At 36.0% G+C, this 25,778-nt stretch overlaps 1 protein-coding gene and 2 long non-coding RNA genes across 3 annotated transcripts; 2 read left to right on the top strand and 1 right to left on the bottom strand.

Moving 5' to 3' along the window:
* Window positions 1-7,401: 7,401 nt before the first annotated feature.
* LOC109187490 lies at window positions 7,402-24,089 on the top strand. Its single transcript, XR_002055273.1, has 4 exons — window positions 7,402-7,411; window positions 17,548-17,556; window positions 21,451-21,458; window positions 24,014-24,089. It is a non-coding gene; the product is annotated as an uncharacterized LOC109187490 (long non-coding RNA).
* LOC109187459 (phosphoenolpyruvate carboxylase-like) lies at window positions 10,307-15,544 on the top strand. Its single transcript, XM_019337650.1, has 11 exons — window positions 10,307-10,355; window positions 10,637-10,817; window positions 11,414-11,805; window positions 11,873-11,957; window positions 12,392-12,614; window positions 12,876-12,979; window positions 13,055-13,142; window positions 13,229-13,383; window positions 13,521-14,519; window positions 14,600-14,986; window positions 15,055-15,544. The coding sequence occupies exons 2-11, from the start codon at window positions 10,650-10,652 to the stop codon at window positions 15,352-15,354; spliced, it is 2,901 nt and encodes a 966-aa protein (XP_019193195.1). The 5' UTR covers window positions 10,307-10,355; window positions 10,637-10,649; the 3' UTR covers window positions 15,355-15,544.
* Window positions 23,721-25,233, bottom strand: LOC109187497. Its single transcript, XR_002055274.1, has 3 exons — window positions 25,009-25,233; window positions 24,821-24,900; window positions 23,721-24,106 (listed from the first exon to the last, which is right to left on the bottom strand). It is a non-coding gene; the product is annotated as an uncharacterized LOC109187497 (long non-coding RNA).
* Window positions 25,234-25,778: the final 545 nt, after the last annotated feature.

The raw sequence follows: 25,778 nt of genomic DNA, 5'->3' as shown, positions 1-25,778 counted from the left end.
TAATCACAATACATAAATGAAGATAAGAGAAAAAACTAAACTAAAGTGCAATCAACTAAATCTAAATGCCCACAGGACCCTAGCATTGTTAAACGGCATCAAGATATTCAACAGCTGCACATATGTTCTTGGAGTGGTGTATGTATAGCTCAACCAATATAGTCTCGTAGTATCACCCTTTTTCCAAACCACAATCTCACACATTCACTGATTACCCCACGAAGGTCTCCATGTGCCGCATAGCAAAGACCCCATAACCCACTTTGTTCTGTCCATCGCGCCACCGCATCTTCATCCTTTTAGGAATAATCCTCTATACAACAACCCCATACTGAACATCCACCACATCATCAAGGAACGCAGACAAAAATCCTTCTAGAAAAAGAGCGAACACCATTAAGAAACAATGGGAATTAAATGAACAACATAATCAAACATTCGGGCAAAAATAGAATGTATGTGAACAACGGTGAACATAGCATGTGCACTTTGGAAGTTTGGTATGAGCCACAATGTCCCACAATACAGGAGGCCAGACTGTTGTGATACACGCATCAAAACTCCATTAAATCCATCAAAACTAACATTGACAAGATGAGTTACACGCATTCCCTCACTTGGCAATATCATCTAAATGAGTCACATATGATTAATTATAAAGTGAATTTAACCATTTTAGTTCACCTGTGCAGTTGTGGAAATTTAGCAAACACATTCAATCTTTTCCAGCCTACGAATCAAAGGAATCCTCTAATTTAAACCACAAAAAAAAAAAAAAAAAAAAAAAAAAAAAAAAAAAAAAACTGAAAAACAGACGAACATAAAAGTCCCCTTCAATCCCCAATACTCTTCTGCTCTATTGTGCCCCATTTACCCACATAGTTCATAACCCCCAAATTAGTCTATCACATATTCACACCCCTTGAAGATTCTCATATCGTCAAAAAAGAATTATAAGAGACTAGTATATTTCATTCAATTTTTAATCTCCGAAGTCAGTACACAGATCAACACAAGGAAACCAATTTAATGCATTAACAAAACTAAATAATGAACAGAAAACAACAAAAGAAAATAACAAACGAAAACCCAAACCTGCCCAGGAAGCTCTTGTTGCCGGACGAGGGTGCTTAGCATTACGACAAACAACGCCAGCCATAACCCTACCACGCCAACGACTAGGGCAAGTGACGAGTGCGACAGACTGACACGCGAAGGAACCTTGGAAGACGTAACCGGCGACTACAAGAACAACGATTACGGACCACGAACCGGACTACTACGACGGATGAGTGAGAAGTGGGTTGCGAAACAGGAAGCTCATGCGCGAGAGTAGACCGAGAGTCAAACGATGGACTGAAGTGACGTTGTGGAGAAGGAATGTAAACCCAGGCGCATTATTCGCCGGGAGCAGTCGCCGGAACCCGAGGTACGGATGGCAGCATCATTTTCCCCAAACATCATGGACATACCTTTGCCGAGGGACTTTAAGTTGCCCGCCATCAAGGAGTACACGGGGGTCACTGACCCACGCGTCCACATGACGAGGTACAAGGCTGTTATGGTAATGATCGGGGCAGGGGACGCCATCATGTGCCGAGCGTTCTTGTCCACCCTGGATGGAGCGGCCCAAGACTGGTTCAACACCATCCCTGATGGGTCGATCCAAAACTTTGGGGAGTTGTCCAAGAGCTTCCTGACATACTTCTCCGGTAGCATACAGCGTAAGAAACCCTTCTCTCACTTCTGTGTAGTGAAGCAAGATAGAGGCGAGAGCCTCAAAGACTTCCTGATAAAATGGAAAAAGGAAGTCAATAATGTCTACGACTTCGACTCCAAGGCGGCGATCCCGATATTTATCCATGCCTTAAGATCAGGGTATTTCCACAAGCAGTTGAACGCCCACCACCCCCGCTCTTACGAAGATCTGATAAGGACGGCTAGCCGATATGCCGAAGCAGAGGACACACTGTACTTTCTATACTGAGACAAAGGCAATACAACTATTGTTACTCTCTCTTTCACATAGCGTTATTATAGTATTATTATTACCGATAACATTATTACCGTCATTGGTGCTTTCATTGAGAGCCTGAGTCCAATACTCAAGCAGGCTACGACACACACAACTCATTCCTCTTTCAACAGCAAGCTTGAAAGAATGGTGTCCCGCAGCTCCCACGGTTCCCGCAATGTGAACAATGGCAATGCCTCAGGTGACCTCCGGGACCAACTCACCAACAATAGCGGAGGGGACCTCCGAGAACAGCTCAACAACGGGAGGCCTGGGGACCTTCGAGACCACCAACTCAACAATGGAGGAAACCTTCGAGACCAACCCAACAATGGAGGGGACTTCCGAGACCAGCTCCACAATGGAGGTGCGAACCAAGTCGTGAACCTCCAGGCGACCATCCAGCAAGTGGTGGCGGCGGCACTAAACCAAGTGGCGGTGGGACTACAAGGCCAAGTGCCCCCGCCGCGGCCCCAGGAAATAAGGGTGGAGACCCAAAGAAGTGGACCGGCCAGACGACAACCAGGCCCTTACCAATCTGCACCAGAACGATTGGGACAAAGGGCGCCCGTGCGGCAAAGATTAGGATCACGGGCCGAGGGATCCTCTACCAGAGGCCCTCGCCAACACGAAAACAGAGAAGCCGAGAGATCACCCACAAAGGAGGTGGGCGAGTCCCGGGAGCCGACCCCACGCCAACACGTTGATGAGTCGGCCTTACGTCGAGACTTGGAGGAGCGACGAGTCGAAGAGCCGGCTCCGCGACGGCACTCCGCGGGGGAAGCGACACGTTGATGAGCGGGTTCCACACCGACACTTGAAGGAGCGGCAGCCAGCCCCGCGCCGGCACCCTGATGAGTCGGCCCTGGTCGAGAGGCTGCAGAGAAGAATCGAGGAGTTAGCAAGAAGAGTGGAGGCACGGGAGCAGTCGCCGGAACCCGAGGTACGGATGACAGCACCATTTTCCCCAAGCATCATGGACATACCTTTGCCGAGGGACTTTAGGTTGCCCGCCATCAAGGAGTACACGGGGGTCACTGACCCACGCGTCCACATGACGAGGTACAAGGCTGCTATGGTAATGATCGGGGCAGGGGACGCCATCATGTGCCGAGCGTTCTTGTCCACCCTGGATGGAGCGGCCCAAGACTGGTTCAACACCATCCCTGATGGGTCGATCCAAAACTTTGGGGAGTTGTCCAAGAGCTTCCTGACATACTTCTCCGGTAGCATACAGCGTAAGAAACCCTTCTCTCACCTCTGTGTAGTGAAGCAAGATAGAGGCGAGAGCCTCAAAGACTTCCTGATAAAATGGAAAAAGGAAGTCAATAATGTCTACGACTTCGACTCCAAGGCGGTGATCCCGATATTTATTCATGCCTTAAGATCAGGGTATTTCCACAAGCAGTTGAACGCCCACCACCCCCGCTCTTACGAAGATCTGATAAGGACGGCTAGCCGCTATGCCGAAGCAGAGGACACACTGTACTTTCTATACTGAGACAAAGGCAATACAACTATTGTTACTCTCTCTTTCACATAGCGTTATTATAGTATTATTATTACCGGTGACATTATTACCGTCACCTATTAAAAGGTTTAATGATATAATCTACATCTACAATTCTAATAAGAGCCAATAATGTTAGGCCCTTAACTGGAATAAAAAAAATGTCGGTACTACTTAGTTTCTTAAAATGAATGGTTCATAGTATTTTGATTTTAGTATTTTTAATGATTTTCCTTATTTTCCCTTTATTATATTATTTTCTTTCTTTAAATAACCTTAAATTCCGTTAGTATAAACTTTATTAATGGAATATTCCGTTAACTATTTATTATTCTTAACTTACTCATTAATTTCTATAAGAAAGGTCTTAGGTTCGAACCGCATTCCAATTAGAGTTAGCATAATTGTTAAACATATACTATGAATATTTTAATATGTATTAAAAAATAAAATATAAAATTTAACATAAACTTTGGTCAAATAATTAGCCCTCCTAAATACATAGCATTCAATGATTATAAATCCGGAACTTTGATAATCATTTGATTTTCTTTCATTAAAAAAAAAAATTAAATTTGAGTTCAGTTTTTTTTTTTTTTTCGTTTAATTAATTTTCTTTTGATTATTGAGAACAAACTTAATGTTTCAATTATGCTTTTATCAATGAATGAAAACTTCTAAAGAAATTTGTAAGTTAATTTTTACTATATTATTATAATAATATCTATTGTAACCTTATATTTTGAATTATTTATTTTCATCATCTATTGACAGCAATTGTCATTGACAAACTCTCAAAACAATTTGTCTCAACAATGAATGAAAATTAAAAAAAAAAATTAATGATTTCATTATTATGGATGAAAAGTATGTACGCCACTTTATTCAATCGTTATGATGTGGAATTGTGTCCACCTTGCAATGTGGACACAATTCTATGTTCATAATTACTGAACTATATGTTCATAATTATAAAGCTATATATTCATAATTTTTGAACTTCATATTCATAATTATTGAACTCTATATTCACAATTACAGAACTCTATATTCATAATTACTGAACTATATGTTCATAATTATAAAGCTATATATTCATAATTTTTTAACTTCATATTCACAATTATTGAATCTCTATATTCATAATTACAAAACTATATGTTCATAATTATGTTCACAACTCTATGTTCATAATTATAGAACTATATGTTCATAATTTTTGAACTATATATTCATAATTATGAACAGCTTTGGAACCGTGTCCACCTTTATCCACCTTGCAAGGTGGACACGGTTCCACATCATAATTTTCCCATTTTATTGCTCTTATTACTTAAATTAAAAAATAAATTAGTAGTTACAAAAAAAAAAAAAAAAAAAAAAAAAAAAAAAAAAAAAAAAAAAAAAGACATGCATTTAATTAATTTAGAATTAGATGTCTCACAACACATGAAACTTGTAGTGAAAAATTACCGCTACCAAATATCAACATGTGCTTGTAAGATAAAGAGTTCATAGCACAACTAAGATCTCAGTCATATACACAACAAGATAAATCTAAAACTTCATACACCATAATCTCATTGCATGATGAATCTCTTTATGATACTACCAATAACCCAATTGCACATGACACACTACCAATAACAAAAAATAAATAAAAAAAAAAACAAAAAAAAAACATGTACTGAAGATGAAAACAATAACAATGCTACCTAAAAGAGAATTAGAAAAATTTAAACAAAAAAATAGTATTTATTTAGACTATCACTTTTAGACTTAGTACTTAGATTCTTAGATTAGCGTTATTACAAAATTGCAAACATTTATTTTTGCGACAGTTATATATAATCAATCTCTCATATATTATCTTGCATTTATATACTTTAAATTACCGATTTAAATAAACAAATTTAACATTTATTTACCTGTGCACGAACATCTTCTATATAATATTGCATTGATATACTTTGAAATACTTATTTAAAAATAAGTATTGGGCATTATCCTATTCGCGCAAAGCGCGTAGAAAAATTAGTAAAGGAATAAGGGTCAAATAGGTCATCCAATTGCACACGATAATGCAATTAGGCCACTGAACTCAAAAAAGTTACAATTGAGTCCCTAAACTAACCCATTTCAAGCAATTTGTCCAATTTACGGATTTTTCCTCTTTCTAACAGGTCACCCAATTTAAAGTATTTTTTAAAAATAATTTTTTTTAAATAATTAATTAAAATAAACTAAATTAAAAAAATAAAGAAAAAGTGATGAGAGTAGTTTGGTTATTTGTTGGTCTTCTTTGTCATCCTCTTCTTCATCGCCGGATTTTGACGGAGAGTGGGAGGAGTCGAGGAGAAGTCGTCGGAGCCAGTCTCAGAGCCCAGGCTTTCAGTGCAGATCTCGAGGCTTCTCTCGCTCAAAGAGCTAGCCGTTCTTCTCTTCACGAGAGGATGAACATAAGGGGAAGGAAGCTTAAAAGAATCCATAGTGTTTTGAGACACCAAAATTGAGCTCCAAGACTCGCATGACCTAATTAATGCTGGCTTTACACCATTATTTTGAGGAAGCTGCTTCTGTGCGGCTTGGATTGCTCTCTAAACCCCATCTTGCCTTGGCCTGCTGAGGTCATCTTCTTCATGGCCGAAGAAAGGGTGGTGATCGTCGGCGAAATCGTCGGAGTAACCAACCTTCATCATTGCCGCCGGGAAGGTCGAGAAGCCAGTCTGCCATGGAGATGAAAGGTATGGAGCTACTGCCGTCGACCAAGGGGGGAGAACTCAGGTCCGTCGCTGCTCACCGCCGGAGGAAGGGAATGAAGGCCGCCACTTGTTGCTGTTGTCCAACTGCCGCCACCCACAGCTCACGCTGGTTCACGGATACACCGAGGAAGATGGAGGCCGGAGACGGAGACCATCACTGCCCGCCAGATGATGTTTTTCTTTTATTTATTTATTTATTTATTTTAGTTTAGTTTATTTTAATTAATTAATTTTAAAATTTTAAAAAATATTTTAAATTTGGATGACCTGTTACTAAGGGGAAAAACCTGCAAATTGGACAAATTACTTGAAATGAGTTAGTTTAAGGACTCAATTGTAGCTTTGTTGAGTTCAATGGCCTAATTGCATTATTGTGTGCAGTTTGATGGCCTATTTGACCCTTATTCCTATAATAAATTATTTTAAATTATTTACCAGATTGGAATGTCGCAAAAGTCTCTACATTTAGGAATTTGTATTTGTAATTATGAAATTAATTACCATATACAAAAATAGTCTATTAAAAGGCAGGATATTTATTTATATTACTAGTTTTTTACGCGCATTGCGCGATTGAGATAATGCCCAATGTTTTTTTTTTTTTTTAAATAAGTACTTTAATGTATATCAAGGCAAGATTATATTGGAATTGTTCATGCATAGATAATTGAATGTTAAATTTATGTATTTAAATAGGCAATTCTAAGTTTACAAATGCAAGATAATATAGTCAAGATTGATTATAATTGTTAATGAAATAATTCTATAGGTATGGTTGAAACCAAATAGGGACATAATGAGAGAAAATAAAAATTAGTGCATAAAATATTAAATATATACTAATATTGAAGAGCTAACTTCTGATTGCCAAACAAGGACATTGCGAGATAGTTTCCACTTCAATTTGTTATGTGATTTGAATACTCATTTTGTCAATAAATCTTCAAAGTAGTTAATATGATTGGTTTAATTATATTTTTTTATTTCTTTATTTTTAAAAAACAATTATTATTATTATTATTATTATATATTTTTAATTTTTTCATCGTATTAATAAAATACTTGGTAAATAAATATATAGCACTATTTTGTATTATAACTTTGATATTTAATTAGTGCACAATAGTATTAAAAAATAGTGCACAAAAAAAGATAATAGACAATGTAGTGAATATAATCAATTGATGAATTTGTACATTGGAGAAATATAAAGACAATATAACTAATAAAATTATTTCTCTTAACTAATTTATTGATAATGAATAATTTTTTTTTTAATAAAGACATTGTAGGGACAATGTAGCGAATATAATCAATTGATGAATTTGAACGTAAAGAATTTTTATATTGGAGAAAAATAAATACAATATAACTAATGGAATTATTTTTCTTATTTAATTTATTGATAATGAATAATTTTTTTGAATAAAGACATTGTAGACACATAATTCTAAATTAAAGAAATGCATATGTATTATTTTTTGTTGTAGCTACTAAATTATTATTTATAATAATTTAATAATAGTAAAATAGAGTATTAATTATGCCAACTTTGATTGGATGGGGTTTGAACTTAAGACCTTTCTTATTGAATTCAATGAGTAAATTAACAGTGAACTAACAGAATTAACGGAAAAGATAATATTTAACGGAAAAGTTAACGGAAAATCATATTCATTAAGGATAAATTAGGAAATTTTAAGGAAAAATTAAAATCTGATCAATCTGAGCCATCCATTTGATTAAAAAATTTGACCGCCATTTTTTCTACCCATTATAGATCTAACTCTCTTGGCCTCTTATTAGTATAGTAAAGAGTAAAATAGAGTACTAATTATGTCAACTTTGATTGGGATGGGGTTCGAACTTAAGACCTTTCTTATTGAATTCAATGAGTAAGTTAACCGTGAACTAACAGAATTAACAGAAAAGATAATATTTAACGGAAAAGTTAACGGAAAATCATATTCATTAAGGATAAATTAGGAAATCTTAAGGAAAAATTAAAATTTGATCAATCTGAGCCATTCATTTGATTAAAAAATTTGACTGCCATTTTTTCTACCCATTATAGGTCTAACTCTCTTGACCTCTTATTAGTAGTGCTGTCAATACGGGCCGGCGGGGCGGGGCGGGCCGCGGGCCTAAACGGGGCGGGCTAAAAAAGCCCGCTCCTAAACGGGCCTGAGTTTGACAGGCCCGGACCGCCCCGCCAGTGGCCCGCGGGCTAGGCGGGCCCCCGCCCAAACCCTTTTTTAAAAACAAATTGTTCATCAAACATCTAACTAATTAAAATAAATTGATATATAAATCATAACTCACATTAAATATTACATAAATTTCAAAGTTCATAGTTTATCAAACATCAAACTAGTCAACTACAAAGTCCAAAAATATTACACATAACAATAATTTTAAAGTGCATATTTTATATAAAAATATTTTATATAAAATAAAATAAAATAATGGCGGGCAACCCGCGGGCCCGGCGGGCCGCGGGCCTAAGCGGGCCGGGCCAAAAAAGCCCGCTCCTAAACGGTCCTCTATTTTCAAAACCCGCCCCCTACCTAAGTAGGGGTGGGGCGGGCCGGGCCGGCGGGCTAAGCCCGTTTTGACGGCTCTACTTATTAGTATAGTAGATTTTCATATGAACGTATGTAACTGTCAATTTCATAATTGCATATAGGTATAATAGGATAATACTATATTTATATATTATTATATGTATATATCGTACATCATATATAGTTATTAGGATCGTATTTAGGAATGATACATATAATTGGATAGAATAATTTAATTATATATATTAATTTAAAAGTAACTTATTAAAAGGTTTGAAATGATGTAATAAATTATAGATCGTATTTAGGAATGATACATATAATTGGGTAGAATAATTTAATTATATATATTAATTTAAAAGTAACCTATTAAAAGGGTTGAAATGATGTAATAAATTATTTTAAAGAATATTGCAAAAGTCTCTCTGTAATTAAGAATTTTTATTTATAATTATGAAATTAATTACCATATATAAAAATAGTCTATTAAAAGGCAGGATATTTATTTATATAATAATTATTTACATATGAACGTATGTAACTGTCAATTTCATTATTTACAATATACATAATATACTTTAACAATGTTAAAAAAAATTATCATTAACTACTACAAATTTATAGGCCGTGCATCGCACGGGTATCATACTAGTGACAATTGTAGAATGAATAAGAATTATATTACCATACTTTACAATATTACGCAAACCTTAATAGTATAGGTGTACTTTTAGGCGGAAATTGAAGTTAAAATGGAGGAATTTGTTTTTATAGATAGTAAAGATTACAACAATTATTAGCTTAATTACCATAATAATTATTAATAAATTATACTAATATCTATGTAATTAATTTCTTAATTATCATAATAATTATAATTATTAGGTAAATATATTAACATTGTGCAATTATTAATTAATTACCATAATAATTATTAGATTTTTATATAATAATAGCTTGAGAGGTACTTTGGGCGGGAAGTTGCGAAAAGTAATTTTATTTTTATTAGTAGTGACTGAATAATAATATTGTTGAATAGTTATAGGAATTTTAATATTGTTGTATTGTATTACGAATAAGAATTTTAATGTAGAATACGAATATGGAAGTAGGACATATTCTATTAGGAATTGTATTACAGTATATATTTTATAATACTAAATAGGGATTAATGTAGAATTGTAGTATCAATAGGAAAATAGTAGAAAATAATATATTTTATTAGAAACTGTATTATACTATTTTGCTTTTATTGATAGTATTGATTGATTGATTGATAGATTATATCATAAGACATAAGATTAATGATTAAACAAATTATTTATTTATTTTTAATAATGAAGCTACTTCCTAGTTCTATGTCCATTTTGTATATATATATATATATATATATATATATATATAAATATATAGCTAATAGCCAAACAGCCACTTCTTCCATTCCCCATAACAATTCTGGTCTTCTTCGATCTTCTTCTTCTCATTTTTGGCGTTCCCAGATTCAGGTAAGCATTCTTGATTTACCCCTTTCCAGTTCTCGATCCATGCATTTAAACAATATGTATACACATATATAAAACATGTAATAAACGATGCAATTTATTCATGTGTATTCGAGATGAATCATCCCATTGAACCTGCGTTCTCTATTTTTTCGGTGTCTTGATCGTTCTCCATGCGTGTGATTGGTATAAAGTTGTGATCTTTGGTATGCCCAGTTATTGTTATTGTTATTCATTAATGATTTTATGATAGCCTTAAATTGACAGTGAAAGTGGGTGGATAGAGTGGAAAAAACCATGGCGGGTCGTAATATGGAGAAGTTGGCATCCATTGATGCGCAATTGCGGTCTTTGGTGCCCGGTAAGGTATCTGAGGACGACAAGCTTGTCGAGTATGATGTTTTGCTTCTCGATCGGTTTCTTGATATTCTTCAGGATTTGCATGGAGAGAAGCTCAGAGAAACGGTACGGTGATTTCTCAAATGTTTGTATGTTTTAGTAGAATATAATGATGTTTGATTCCATGATGGTTAAGATATGCTGATCAAGATCTGATCTTACAATTAAAATCAATTATATTGTAGCAATGAGTTTCCTTCATTTTGAATACACTAGGTTGTTTATCTGGAATTGTAATATGCCTGCCAATAAGATTGTGACCCGATGTAGGAGGTGTTAGGTTTGATTGCCTTCCTGGGCGGTAGATTGTGGCCAATGATACAATATCAAGCCTCCACAGCTGCAGTGTGGAAGTTTCACCTAATGTAATGTGGGCACAAGACACTAGTCCTCTCACCTAATGGACCACTATTGATTTACCCCTCCATCATATCCACTGTCCTGTTGGGACGAGGTGGGGTGTTAGGTTTATTTCCTCATAGAATGATCATTAAATGCTTTTGTATTGGGATCACGAAGGAATTCAATTATGTACTCTGGAGTCGTTATTCATGGTGATGTGAAATTTCAGTGGGTTGCTTCATATAATTGTATGTTAGGTGTGAGTGAAGTGTGATAACGGTCAATGTTTGAAGCGTTATAGTTTCCTTTTCTGATCTCAGGTCCAAGAATGTTATGAGCTCTCCGCTGAGTATGAAGGCAAGCTTGATCCCAAGAAGCTGGAGGAGCTTGGAAGTGTATTGACAAATTTGGATCCGGGTGATTCAATTGTGATTGCCAAAGCTTTCTCTCACATGCTTAACTTGGCAAACTTGGCTGAGGAGGTTCAGATTGCTCATCGTCGGAGGCAGAAACTAAAGAAGGGGGATTTTGCTGATGAGAACAGTGCCACAACTGAATCTGACATTGAAGAAACAATCAAGAAACTCGTGGTGGACATGAAGAAGTCCCCTCAACAAGTATTTGATGCACTTAAAAATCAGACCGTGGATCTCGTTTTAACTGCACATCCTACTCAATCTGTCCGGAGATCGTTGCTTCAAAAGCATGCAAGGTAGGTTTGACTCATCATTCACAAACATTCCACCTATTTTCTTTCTCTTACCGAATCTTGTTTCTAGGATCCGAAATTCCTTGGCTCAGTTATATGCCAAAGACATTACACCTGATGACAAACAGGAGCTAGATGAAGCTTTGCAAAGGGAGGTAAGTATCACTGTTAAATGAATCTGTACTTGTAATTATCTATCTAAGATCATCAATTATTGACAAAATTGTATCTTTTTTTTTTTTTTTTTTTTTTTTGTGAATGAAACTGGACCTTTTTCTAGATTTCCTCCTCTCAATGTCCTCATGAAACTTATGTTTATACTTTTGCCTTAGAAAGAACAGTGTGGGTCTTGGAACATGAAACGCGTGCTATGTTTCTTATTACTCCAATAAAACCAAAAACGCTGATTCTTGCTCACAAAGAAGTAAACATGAAGTTGAACTTTGTATTAAGGACTTGGATTATATGTGCTTCTCATGTGTGAATTGGAAAAACTATCATGAAATTTGATATGCTCCGTAGATCAGAGTAACGTCATGGTTAGCACGGTTTGGCTTTTTATATCGGTTTCCTGTCTTAAACCTTGCAGATTCAAGCTGCTTTTCGCACTGATGAGATCCGGAGAACTCCACCAACTCCCCAGGATGAAATGAGAGCTGGAATGAGTTACTTCCACGAAACCATTTGGAAGGGTGTTCCAAAATTTCTGCGCCGTGTTGACACAGCACTTAAAAATATAGGGATTAAAGAACGCGTTCCCTATAATGCCCCTCTTATTCAATTTTCCTCTTGGATGGGTGGTGATCGTGATGGTAAAATCCCCTTAGCTTCCTGCTCACAATTAAGTCCATATTCAACTTGTGTATTTTATCTGCATGTCATTGTATAGTAATAAAAAAAATAAAGATTATAATCACTTACCTATAAATATAATTTAAGAAACAAACTAAAAATGTGTGTGATTTGAAACATTCCCCGTATAGAACTGCCTTCTGACCCTAGCTGAATATTCGGTGAAATAAAATCACCAAAATAAACTTTTCTAAACTTCTTCTTCCATGGCATTATTGCAGGTAATCCAAGGGTGACTCCTGAGGTCACAAGGGACGTTTGCTTACTGGCCAGAATGATGGCCGCAAACTTGTACTATTCCCAAATAGAGGATCTTATGTTTGAGGTATTCTATTTCTACTGTGGGCTTAATTATTTGAAGAAATACTTGAAACGCTTATTAGTCCACTGCCTTTGCCAGTTGTCCATGTGGCGCTGCAATGATGAACTTCGTGATCGAGCAGATGAACTTCATCAGTCAACAAGGCGGGATGCAAAACACTATATAGGTAAGTAGATGCATATATATTTGAATCAACACTGTAATTTTTATATCTCTTGCATACATAAATAATAAGCGTTGTTTGCGATGCAGAATTTTGGAAACAAGTTCCACCAAGTGAACCATATCGTGTTGTTCTTGGTGATGTGAGGGATAAGTTATACCATACCCGTGAGCGTACTCACCAATTATTATCCCATGGATACTCCGACATCCCAGAAGAAGCAACTTTCACGAGTGTTGAGCAGGTTATTATAGTTTTCCATTTTTTATTTATGTTGTTCTCCATTAGAGGCATTTTGGAAGACATGAAAAAGACAAGTGTTTATGAATTGAAGTTCCACATGCAATGCATTCATACTTACACACATATATTCGAATGCAGTTCTTGCTACCCCTTGAGCTCTGCTACAGATCTCTATGTGCGTGTGGGGATCGTTCCATTGCAGATGGAAGTTTACTGGATTTTCTGAGGCAGGTTTCTACATTTGGTCTCTCACTGGTTAGACTTGATATTAGGCAAGAGTCGGATCGGCACTCCGATGTTCTGGATGCTGTAACTAAGCACTTGGAAATTGGTTCGTACAAAGAATGGTCCGAAGAGCGCAGACAGGAGTGGCTTCTCTCTGAACTTGGCGGCAAGCGACCTTTATTTGGACCGGATCTTCCAACAACAGAAGAAATTGCTGATGTTTTGCAAACGCTGCACGTTATAGCTGAACTCCCACACGACTGCTTTGGAGCGTACATCATCTCCATGGCCACAGCACCATCTGATGTGCTTGCGGTTGAACTTCTGCAGCGCGAATGCCGCGTCATCCATCCTCTAAGGGTGGTTCCACTTTTCGAGAAATTAGCAGATCTCGAGGCTGCTCCTGCTGCACTCTCACGCCTTTTCTCCATTGATTGGTACAGAAACCGAATTAATGGTAAGCAAGAAGTGATGATTGGCTACTCCGACTCTGGCAAGGATGCTGGTCGCCTTTCAGCTGCCTGGCAGCTATACAAGGCTCAGGAGGAGCTAGTAAAAGTCTCCAAAAAATATGGCGTGAAGCTCACTATGTTCCACGGTAGAGGTGGTACGGTTGGGAGAGGAGGCGGCCCAACGCATCTCGCTATATTGTCACAGCCACCCGACACGATTCTTGGAAATCTCCGTGTCACAGTTCAGGGCGAAGTGATTGAGCAATCGTTCGGGGAGGAGCACTTGTGCTTTAGGACACTCCAGCGCTTCACTGCTGCTACTCTCGAGCACGGTATGCATCCACCAATTTCTCCAAAACCAGAATGGCGGGCACTCATGGATGAAATAACCGTGATTGCTACAGAAGAGTATCGCTCAATAGTTTTCAAAGAACCTCGCTTCGTTGAGTACTTCCGCCTAGTAAGTAGTGTTTTTTTTTATTTTTTCTAGTAAAGTAAACGCGCGCATTAGCAAATATAATATATTATTCCTAACTGCAGGCCACACCCGAGCTAGAGTATGGGAGAATGAACATCGGGAGTCGTCCATCAAAGCGCAAACCAAGTGGAGGAATCGAAACCCTGAGAGCCATTCCGTGGATCTTTGCGTGGACACAGACGAGGTTCCATCTCCCAGTTTGGCTTGGTTTTGGCGCAGCGTTTTCAAAGGCTGTCGAAAAGGATGCAAACAACCTCAAAATGTTCCAAGAGATGTACAACCAATGGCCTTTCTTTAGAGTGACAGCCGATCTCGTGGAGATGGTTTTCGCCAAGGGAGACCCTGGCATTGCTGCACTGTACGACAAGCTTCTCGTTTTGGAAGAGTTATGGCCATTTGGCGAGCGTTTGAGGACTAACTACGAGCAGACAAAGAGCCTTTTGCTCCAGGTAGCTAACTGAAAATGAATGCATTATATTATATTATTGAAAATTGAAAATTTCCAATCTTTCAATAGATTGCTGGGCACAAGGATCTGCTGGAGGGAGACCCTTACTTGAGGCAACGACTCAGGCTGCGTGATTCCTACATCACAACCTTAAACGTGTGCCAAGCGTACACTCTGAAGCGTATACGTGACCCCAACTACCATGTCACCCCGAGGCCTCACATCAGCAGAGAGTTCGGGATCACTGAGTCAAAATCAGCTACCGACCTCGTGAATCTCAACCCAACAAGCGAGTATGCACCAGGCTTGGAGGACACCCTTATCTTGACCATGAAGGGCATTGCTGCTGGAATGCAGAACACAGGTTAATCCAATCCATTTCTGCTTTCTGGATGGCTTTTCTTGCTAGCTAAATAACATCATCTGCAATAACTACAGATGATCTCATCTCTTCTCTTCTCTTCTGTAACCTCTTTATTTATGTTTATGTTCATGTTCATGGTGGCAATCATTTTACTCCACCCTCTTCTGTTAGACAGATACATACTTTCTCATCACAACTTACACACTTATTTATGCTCTAATTAACTCTCATTATCTTTGCCCTGCATTCTTTTCTTTCTTCACAATTCATTTTCTCTATATAATACTTCTAATATAATGGGCTTCATCAATTTGCAACAAATAAAACTACATCTATCTTTTCAAAAAACAAAAATTTTGAGGAAAATGACCATCAATCATTGTTTCACAATACTACAACTTAATACTCAGAGTTACATTTTTGCTAAAAAAATATGTTACATATTTCAGATAATTTATTCAACTATTACATATTTAAGATTTGATTCCATTTGTTTTTCCCTTTTCTCCCGATGTGGTTGCACTATCAAAAAGTTCAAATAAAATATGAGAGCAAATGAGTGTGAGTCATTTGCCACATCAATAGAACAAAATTTTAAATTTTAATTTTACTTAATTTTTTTTTTTTAAAGTGTCAATTAGGCTACTATTGAACTATATGTGAAAAATGTAATTAAACTATTAAACTAAAAAAAAAGGTACATTTAAACTATTAAACATTCTAGAATTATGCAATACACTACAAATAATCAAAAATCAAAAATAAATAAGTCTCGTATCTTCATGGACCTTCAACTACTATTGTTGTTGTTTTCAAAAAAAAAAAAAAAAAAAAAAAAAAAAAAAAAAAAAAACTATTGTTGTTGTTATTCGGCAAACTTATTATAGGAGTGATGATACTATACATACTCTCAATTTCTACTTCATGCTTACATTACATGTATGTTCTGATTTATCTAGAAAAAAGAGTGGTCCATAATTTTTATTACTCTTTCTTCTATCAATAAAATCATGACATGTGATGTCTGACGAGACTATTCCTCCATGAATAGGCCATATATAATTTTTCATCTAGAAAAAATAGTGGTCAACAGTTATTATTACTCTTTTTTCTTCTACCAGTCCGCACTTTTTATATGAGGGGTTGTTCTCATTTGAACCCACCTCTCTATGTGCGTATGTGTAAGTTTTTTTTTTTTTAAAAAATAAAAATTAATTTGGTTCATATTGAGATGTGGATAATGGTCTATGACATACAGCCAGATCAAATATGAATGCATGTTCAATTTATTATAATAATATTGTAGGTTCATTAAAATGATATAAATTAATCAATCATCACTTAAATATTTTTTTGTATAAATAAAATTAAAGTATAAAAAATAAATTGCTAAAATTTCGAAGAAATTTTTTAAATAACACACATAATGATATTTTTTTCAATATATTATTTCGATAATTGTGTAATGAAATAAAAGGATATAAACGTTGAAGCCTTAGCTTACTGTAGGGCGAAGGCTTCGTGAAGCCTTACTGCTAAGCAATAAAAGTTGTGAAGCATTGTTGCTCATTGTATTACTTACTGCTCTTATCATTCGTTGTTGTATCTCATTTACTATATATTATAACGTAATTAAAATGTGAGTAAATTCTAATTAGTTTAGTAATTAATATTGATTTTCTAATTTATCTTAGAATTAAGTTTGTAATACTATATTTATTCTGGTTAATTTTGAGAGTTACAATTTGAAATTTAAATTTAATTTTTAATGTCACGAATGCTAATGAATTTAATTTTCTATAAATATCTTGTGTTGGGTAGACCCGAACCCGACACAAGAGAGTGGTGCGAAAACCGAACCCGACTAGCCTAATTCGAACCGCGGCCTAAAACGACGCCGATTTAATGAGTTCGGGTAGGGGGGTATATTTTCCACCCAAATACCCGATTTAGGTAAGGGTTTGTTTGTATACCCTAAGTAACAATCGTTATACCCTACACCACGGCGCGCGTAGCACTGTGCGCCGCGCGCCTCCCAAAACGAAGTCGTTTTGGAGTCGTTTTGGGAGGCGCGGTAGGAAGTTGCTGTGATTATGTGTATTTGTTCATACAATTATGTGTATTTGTTCATACAGTTATGTACATTTTTTATACAATTATGTACATTCTTTTTATACAATTATGTACATCCGAATCAGAAAATTTGTGTGTATTATGTTAAGAGTTGATGTGTATTATGTTAAAAGTTTATGTTTATTATGTATTATGTTAGATTATGTGTATTATCTTTTAAAAAGAGTATGTATATTTTGTTATATAATTATGTACATTCATGTATACAATTATGTGTATTCTAGTATAACATTATGTACATTTTTGAACAACGGGTTTTTTTTAAAAGAAAAAATTACTGTCATTCACTGGGGCGGGAAATTTCAAAAAAAAAAAAAAAAAAAATTAAAACGACGTCGTTTTGCATCTGGGCGCACAGTGCAACGCGCGCCGTGGTGTAGGATATAATTTGCCCCTAAGTAATGCGACGTCGTTCATGCCTAGTATATATAGAAGATCAACGGAGAACTCGGAAACCTAGTCTCATTTGCGCAGCTCTTGCTCTTCCCTTCTTCCAGAGAACTCTCTGACTTCTCTCTTCTCTCTACCCTAGTTCTCTCAAAGTCTCTCGTTCTCTCTCAGCCCTTCTCAGAATCTCAGCTTCTCTCAATCTCTGAGACTCTAACTCTCTGAGAGTGTGACTGTGTGGAAGCTATTATTCTCCGGTGGAAGCCCTCAAGCCCCATTCCTTTCTGGTAGCCCCTGACCTCTGAGAGTCTGAGTCTTTGATCGGCGCGGACGTGCGATACTCCGGTGGATTGCAGTTCACTGGCTAGGAATCGAAGCCCTTTGTTCTCGGGGGTTTAATTTAGAGAAACGAAGTAATCTCTATTCTCTAAACCCTAATCTTATAGATTGTTAGATACTTAGATTCATGGTTGCAGTAGGCGCTAGGCACTAATCGGGCACCCGGACAGCGCCTAGCGCCTAGGCGGAATCTAGGCGGGCGCCAAAAATTAAAAACAGTGGTGGACTTGAAGTTTGACAATTTTAATGAGGTTGTTTTCAACATTTAATCAAATAACACATCCAAAATAAATGAATTAATGATAATTCATAAGTCATAACATCAAAACAATGATTTTCAAAAAAAAACATTAAAACAATATTAAAAATTAAAAATACTCAAATATGAAATACTCAAATACTTCAATCATCCAAAGATTCAAAGTATCAAACTAGTCTATGAGTGTATATATGTCATATTATATATATATATATATATATATATATATATATATATATATATATATATATATATATATATATATATATATATATATATATATATATATGTATGTATGCGCGCGCACACACACACATATATAATAAAAAATTAGGTCGAGCCGATCAGGTTAACTCGACCGAAAGGGACGAGTTAACTCGACTAACTTAGACGCTAGGCGGCCAAATCGGCCGAGTTAGGCGCTAGGCGGACGCCTAAGCAGCCGGTAACCTAGGCGGGCGCCTAGGGGGGAAATTGCCACGGTCTAGAGGTGCCTAGCGCTTCGGCGGGCGCCTAGACCGAGTTTTACAACCCTGCTTAGATTATAGTCTTATACTCTTATAGATTGTGATTTGTTTGGACTGTGATAATGTGATCTGTTGAGAAGTTCCAAATTGCATGTCACTTGTCTCTAATTTGTGATACTTTGAATCTTTGATAGTTTGATTAAGGTTTCTATGATTGTGATTCACTGATTTGTGTGGACTGTGATAATGTGATCTGTTGAGAAGTTCTAGATTACATGTCACTTGTCTCTAATTTGTGATACTTTGATAGTTTGATTAGGGTTTATGTGATTGTGATTAACTAATATGTGTGGACTGTGATAATGTTTGATAAGGTTGTGGACTGTGATAATGTGATCTGTTGAGACTTGAGAAGTTCCAGATTGCATATTTGCATCAATTGCATGTCACTTGTCTCTAATTTGTGATCTGTTGGTGGAAGCTCTAGCCCCTGTGTCCCTTTGCCCCTGGAAATCCATATTCCATATAAATGATGATTGATGAGCATTATAAATTTATAATTTATAACTGTAAATCTGTGTTGTCCCTTAAAGGAGTTAAAGGCTTAAAGGGTTAATTAATTGTCCCTAATCTGGTGGAAGCCCTAGTCCCTGTGTGTGAAATCCATATAGATGATGAGCATTATAAAGTGGCATACATCTACTTAGCTTGAATGCCTGATTATGGATTTTTTTGTAAATTGTAAATTGTATTAAGTTTATGGATATGTGACCCTTAAATCGTTTATGTGCAATTCTGCATACATGGTGACATGTGAAATTAACTGAATTCTGCCTTTTTAAGTAATTATATGAATATATGTGGTAATGTGCATGCTTGATGCCTTTGTCCATAGTTGTTGATGATTTTCCATGAGTGATTTCCCATTCACTGATACTTTCCTTTTTTTAGATGGAAAGTATTAGTGGTTTATCTGGAAGTCAACCTGAGGTGGAAGCCACAGCTGTAGAGACAAATACATCCCTGTCTCAGCAGCCTTTTCCTCCACCTATTCCTAAGAAAAGAAAAGTGGTTGAGACCAGATCTCCTGTATGGGATCACTTTGATAAGATCAAAAACTCTGAGGGCATTGTTATCAAGGGAAAATGTTTATACTATGCTAGGGTGTTTTGTTGTGAGTCCAAGAAACATGGGACTTCTTCTCTCAGACATCATGTGGTAAATTGCCTTAAAAATCCTCACTCTCTAAGGATACAAGGCAGTCCTTGCTTACTTTCCAACCTGCACATTCTTCTGCTGGAACTGAAAGTAGTGAAGGATTTGAAGGGGTGTTAGGTACTTGGGTATTTGATTAAGACTTGATAAGGAAAGCCTTAGCTAAGATGATTATTCTGGATGAATTGCCTTTTAGGATAGTTGAGGGACAGGGGTTTAGAAAGTTTGTGTTTGTTTGCTGTCCTAGGTTTAAAATCCCTTCAAGATGGACTATCAGTAGGGACATTTTTAAGATTTTTTCTGATGAGAGGCTCAACTTGAAGAAGTTCTTTAGGACTAGTAGTCAGAGGGTTAGTATCACAACTGATACATGGACCTCAGTCCAGAGAATAAACTACATGTGCATAACTGCACATTTCATTGACAGTGAGTGGAAGCTCCAAAAGAAAATCATTTAATTTGTTCCTATTTATTCCCACAAGGGTGAAAGTATTGCAAAGGCTTTAGAAAGTTGTCTTATGGACTGGGGTCTAAAATCAGTTTTCAGTGGGCACAGTTGATAATGTTTCTAGCAATGATACTGCCTTAGGATTCTTAAAGAAGAAGTTCGTGTCATGGGGTTGTACTGTTGTTAGGAGTAAGTACTTTAGAAAGTTGTCTTATGGACTGGGGTCTAAAATCAGTTTTCAGTGGGCACAGTTGATAATGCTTCTAGCAATGATACTGCCTTAGGATTCTTAAAGAAGAAGTTCGTGTCATGGGGTTGTACTGTTGTTAGGAGTAAGTACTTGCACATGAGGTGCATTGCTCACATCCTTAACTTGGTGGTACAAGATGGGTTGAAAGAATCTGATAGTGCTGCTAAAAAAGTGAGGGATGCTATTAGGTATGTGAGAAGCTCACCTGCTAGGCTTCAAAGGTTTAGGGAGCTAGCTGATGTAATGGGGGTGGAAGCCAAGAATTCTTTGTGTCTTGATGTTCCTACAAGGTGGAACTCCACCTATATGATGCTGAGTGCTGCTTTGTTGCATGATAAAGTCTTTGAAGATTATGCAAGCTTAGACTGTGGATTTAAATATGATTTGGGTGAGAATATGCCTAACTTCATGGATTGGGAAACCATTTCTGGTTTGGTAAAGATTCTAAAATCTTTTTATGAAATGACTGTTAGAATTTCTGGTTCACTGTATGTGACTTCTAATACCTTTTTCTCTGAGATTTCTGATCTGTCTTGCTTGTTAAGTAATATGGTGGAAGCTGATGGTAGTGTTAAACTGATGGGTACAAATATGAGGGCAAAGTTTGATAAGTATTGGGGTGAGTATGAAAAAATGAACTTTCTCATATTCTATGCAAATATCTTAGACCCCAGTGACAAAATAGAATATATGCCCATTCAGTTTACCCAGTTATATGGTGAGGACAAAGGTAAAACAATGTTTGATAAGGTTGTTGTTGGCCTTAAGGAGTTATTTCAAGATTATGTGTCCTATTTTCCTGTCCAGTCTGTTCCTGAAAATTCTGACAAATCAGCCCCTTCAGTTATAATTTCTGATTGTGTTTCTATTGGGAAATCTCAAGCATTATTGAAATCCCAGATTAAGAAACAAAAATTGGGTAGTGGTGATTTGTCAATGAAAAAACTGAGTTGGAGGTGTATTTGTCTGAGGTCATTGTGGATGATTAGGATTCTTTTGACCTTCTAAGATGGTGGAAGCTGAATTCTGATAGGTTCCCTGTGTTATCTAAAATGGCAAGGGATGTACTTGCTGTTCCAATCTCTACTGTTGCATCTGAATCAACATTCAGTACCAGTGGCAGGATACTAGATGCCTTTAGGAGTTCCCTAACTCCTAAGATTGTTGAGGCACTTGTGTGTGCATAGGATTGTTTGAGGTTAGCCAATCAACCATTCTCTGTTGAAGAAAATATTGAAGATGTTGAAAGGATTGAGAAAGGTAAATCTCTAAAATTTACATTTTTTAACTTAGAAGTTATAACTATGTAGTATAAATTAATACTTCTTTTAACTTATACTTGTGTTTTTTTTTTTTTTTTTTTGTTTTGTTTTTTTTGCAGAGTTGTGCAGCACATCCACCACTGGAGTTGGATCATTGCCTACAATACCTGTATGTTTATATACTTATAACTTATATTCCATAAAGCATTTCTGTATTTATTTTGATATTTGATCAATGATTATTATATGATATGTTTGTATGACTGCATCAGTGTTACAGTGTATGTGTATCAAATATCAATGTCCCTCAGGCCCTCATTCCTTTGCTGGGAAATGGAAAGTGTTCAATGGCTTGGTGACATTTTAAATGTTGCTGCCATTGAGCATTTGACACCTGAATGATGAATGGTGTCTGGTAAAGTGGTAATGTATATGGCTTCACTTCTCTCCTGTGACACCCCGTATTTTCCTAAAATAAACTATAGTCCCGATATTAAATATTTTTATTAAAAATATTTATATAGCTATTTAATTTAAAACGGGCTCGGGCATATTTATTATATGAACTATTAATTTTGTACCCAAATGCCTTAAGCCCAAAAGAGATTTTAATTATCTAAAATCTACTTATTTATTGTAAGCTCAAAGTATATGTATATAAGTATTTTATAGGCTAAAGTTGGTCTTGAACCCATAAGTTTATTCCATGTCCAAAATGAGATGTATTTTCTACCTAGCCTAGCCCATCTCTATATATATTAAAGCAAAATGAAGTAGCCACAAATTTTTCCCGCCTAAGTGTGTGAATGCATTTTGGTACATAGAGATTTGTAATAGGGTGTTGCTATTTGCACCCCCCTTTGACTAAAATGGGGTATAAAGTACATTGAAAATCTAAAAAAGTGAAAAATTATAATAAATACATAGGTGGTGCAAATAGTCTAATGGGTGGTCAAAATGCTATTTGCACCCCCTTATTCAAACCACATTTATTAGATTTAAATAATAATTAATTAATTCAAAATTTAATTCATTAAAAAAAACAAAAAAAAAAAAACAAAAACAAAAAAAAAAAAAAACAAAACCTCCCCGGTCACCTTCTCCGGTGAGAAGGCAGCCCAGTGGGTCGCCTTCTCACCGGAGAAGGTGACCCAGGTAGAAACTACCTGGGTTGCCTTCTCACCAAGGTGACCCAGGTAGAAACTACCTGGGTTGCCTTCTCCGGTGAGAAGGCAACCCACTGTGGGTTGCCTTCTCACCGGAGAAGGTGACGCTAAGTTGTTTTTTTTTTTTTGTTTTTTTTTTTTCTTTTTTTTTTTTTTTATATTAATAATTTAATTGTAAAAAAAATATAAAATAAATATTAGTCTTTTGACCACATTAAATAATGTGGTGTAAATAGCATTTTGTAGTTAGCACCACCTATAAAGTAGTTTGACCTATTATGTAGGTGGTGCAAATAGTAAAAAGAGGGGTGTGAATAGAATTTCCTTTGTAATATTATTACTGCAAGACATTTATTGTGTTCAAAATACTCCGTAATAAATATATATCTCTAGCTCTATTTTAATGTACCAGCTCTATTTTAATGTATTTATTGTGTTCAGATTATTGCAACAAACAAAGCATGCTTACAAATTCCAATAAGACTATTACAATCTACTAGAATAACATTAATTGTTTAGAGATAAATTTGAAATTCAAAATCTGTTACATTAAATCTATACCTACTTCAACATTATAAATAAGTCTCATATCACAGCCAATTGGAGATAGATTCGGAGGGGTTGAAGCAAAGTCTGGACGAGGATGTTCGTGTATTTAGAGGAGAGAGGCTGAAATGAATGGCATCAACAAGGATGTGCAGGGGAAGCTTCACGAACGGGGATGTGCAGGGGAAGCAGTAGTTGTTGCTGCAAAATCTGGGCTGCAGATTTGGTAAAGCTTTGCATCCTTTTTCACTTTTTCTTGAAAAATAATAGAATCCATTAAAAATGCTATTAAAATAAGCCCAAAGAATTGCATAACAATATTACACACAGTACAAAAGCATATGAATTTATGATTTCCTATAGCATAGTGGAAAAAATTGCTCTATACACCTACATATCTGCTAAAGCTCTATACACCTGCACTTCTATTTTTATTTTTTTGACAACTGTATTGATATTTTTTCTAGATTATGCATGTGGACAGACAAAATTGGGTAAAGATTCTACAGTATCAGGTATGTTTTACTTACAATCTACTAACAAACATAGTTTTACCTCATTAGCTAGAAACCTAATTTAATTTGTTTACAGAGCTACCTACATCTGAACATAAACACAGGGAGAAAATCAAGGTTCGCATGTAGAGAGATTATGAAGTCTGAAAGCTTCTTTCAAAGGTGCAAGAATGATCTGGTAAAGATAAGTTGCCTATTTACTCAAAGTTATAGAACTCTAGCTTAAACACTAATTTGTACTCTTATATGTGTGATTTTATTAGCTATATATATTCATAAAATTCCAAGTTCACAACTCCACATCAATTACAACTCCTTTCAAGTTCACAACTATATATATTCATAAAATTCCAAGTTCACAGCTATATATATTCATAAAATGCCTAGCAGAAAAACCCTAATTGTTGCAGAACTTCGTCTGTCAAATAAAAACGAAGAATAAACACACATTCTGCAATGTTTATATAAATTACTGATTCAATACAAAAATTAAGAATAGAGAATAAACTTATCTTTTTGTAGATCTGCATTTCTTTGGAGATGCTTAATTCTGTACAGTCATACCTACTAAGCAAACACCGGAGAACCCAAAAGAATTGGAGATGAAGGGAGAATATCAGAACGAATCGAAACATAACGAAAGATGAAGTGAGATATCAGAAAGAATCGCACCAGAGAAGATGTGCGTCTCGGTCTGCTACCGGAAAATGCGGGTTAGGGAATACGACGATTTGGTACGTTTGGAGGCGGCGGAGCAGGGCAGCCGGCAGCAAGGGATGCAGGAGATGGAGGACTGGTCTCTGGTCCGGTGACGAGAAGGTTAGTGTTTTGGAGATGGAATTTTGGATCAATTGACCGGCGATTTGGAGATGGGATTTGGAAATACGATATAGATGAAAACCCTAACCTACAGCGAAGAAACTAACTTGAGTAGGAGAGCACGAGAGAATGTGAGCTTGGCCTGAGGACTGGCATCGGTGATGACGAAAGTGAAGATATGAGTAAGCCGAGTCTGTATCGACGGAGGAAGCGAGAGACGGGAGACGGAGAGGTGAGCTGAAGCCGTGGACTGCAAAATGAAGAAGGCGAAACGTTTTGTCCAAATTATACTTAGGATTAGTGTGGGCTAGGCTTTACTCTCTTTAAGTTGGGCTTACAGTATGTAAGGTTAATAAGAATTATATGTTTTGGATTGGATCATAATATAAAATATAAATGGGCTGAAAACTGTATATTCATTTCTCTAATTTGTATGATGATCTTAATAATTATTAATTTTTTTTTTTTTTTTTTTTTGTAGAGCTTAATAATGCATATTTTCTTCATCTCTTCATTTATTTTAGTTGTTCATTTATTTTAGTTGTATGAATGGCTAAATCTTAATCAAAATTAAATTACTGTATTTTATATACGATTCAAAGTAAACAATGGATTTACCTAGA

The sequence above is a fragment of the Ipomoea nil genome, unplaced genomic scaffold, assembly GCF_001879475.1.
Source record: "Ipomoea nil cultivar Tokyo-kokei standard unplaced genomic scaffold, Asagao_1.1 scaffold0191, whole genome shotgun sequence".
Lineage (NCBI taxonomy): Eukaryota > Viridiplantae > Streptophyta > Magnoliopsida > Solanales > Convolvulaceae > Ipomoea > Ipomoea nil.
Note: the sequence above shows the minus strand (reverse complement) of the source record. Positions and strands in the feature narration are given on the sequence as shown.

Coding starts and splice junctions, on each gene's coding strand:
- LOC109187459 (XM_019337650.1), top strand. CDS start 10,650: ATGGCGGGTCGTAATATGGAGAAGTTGGCATCCATTGATGCGCAATTG. Junction 11,958..12,391: donor ATGAAGCTTTGCAAAGGGAG/GTAAGTATCACT, acceptor TAAACCTTGCAG/ATTCAAGCTGCTTTTCGCAC. Junction 13,143..13,228: donor GGATGCAAAACACTATATAG/GTAAGTAGATGC, acceptor TTTGCGATGCAG/AATTTTGGAAACAAGTTCCA.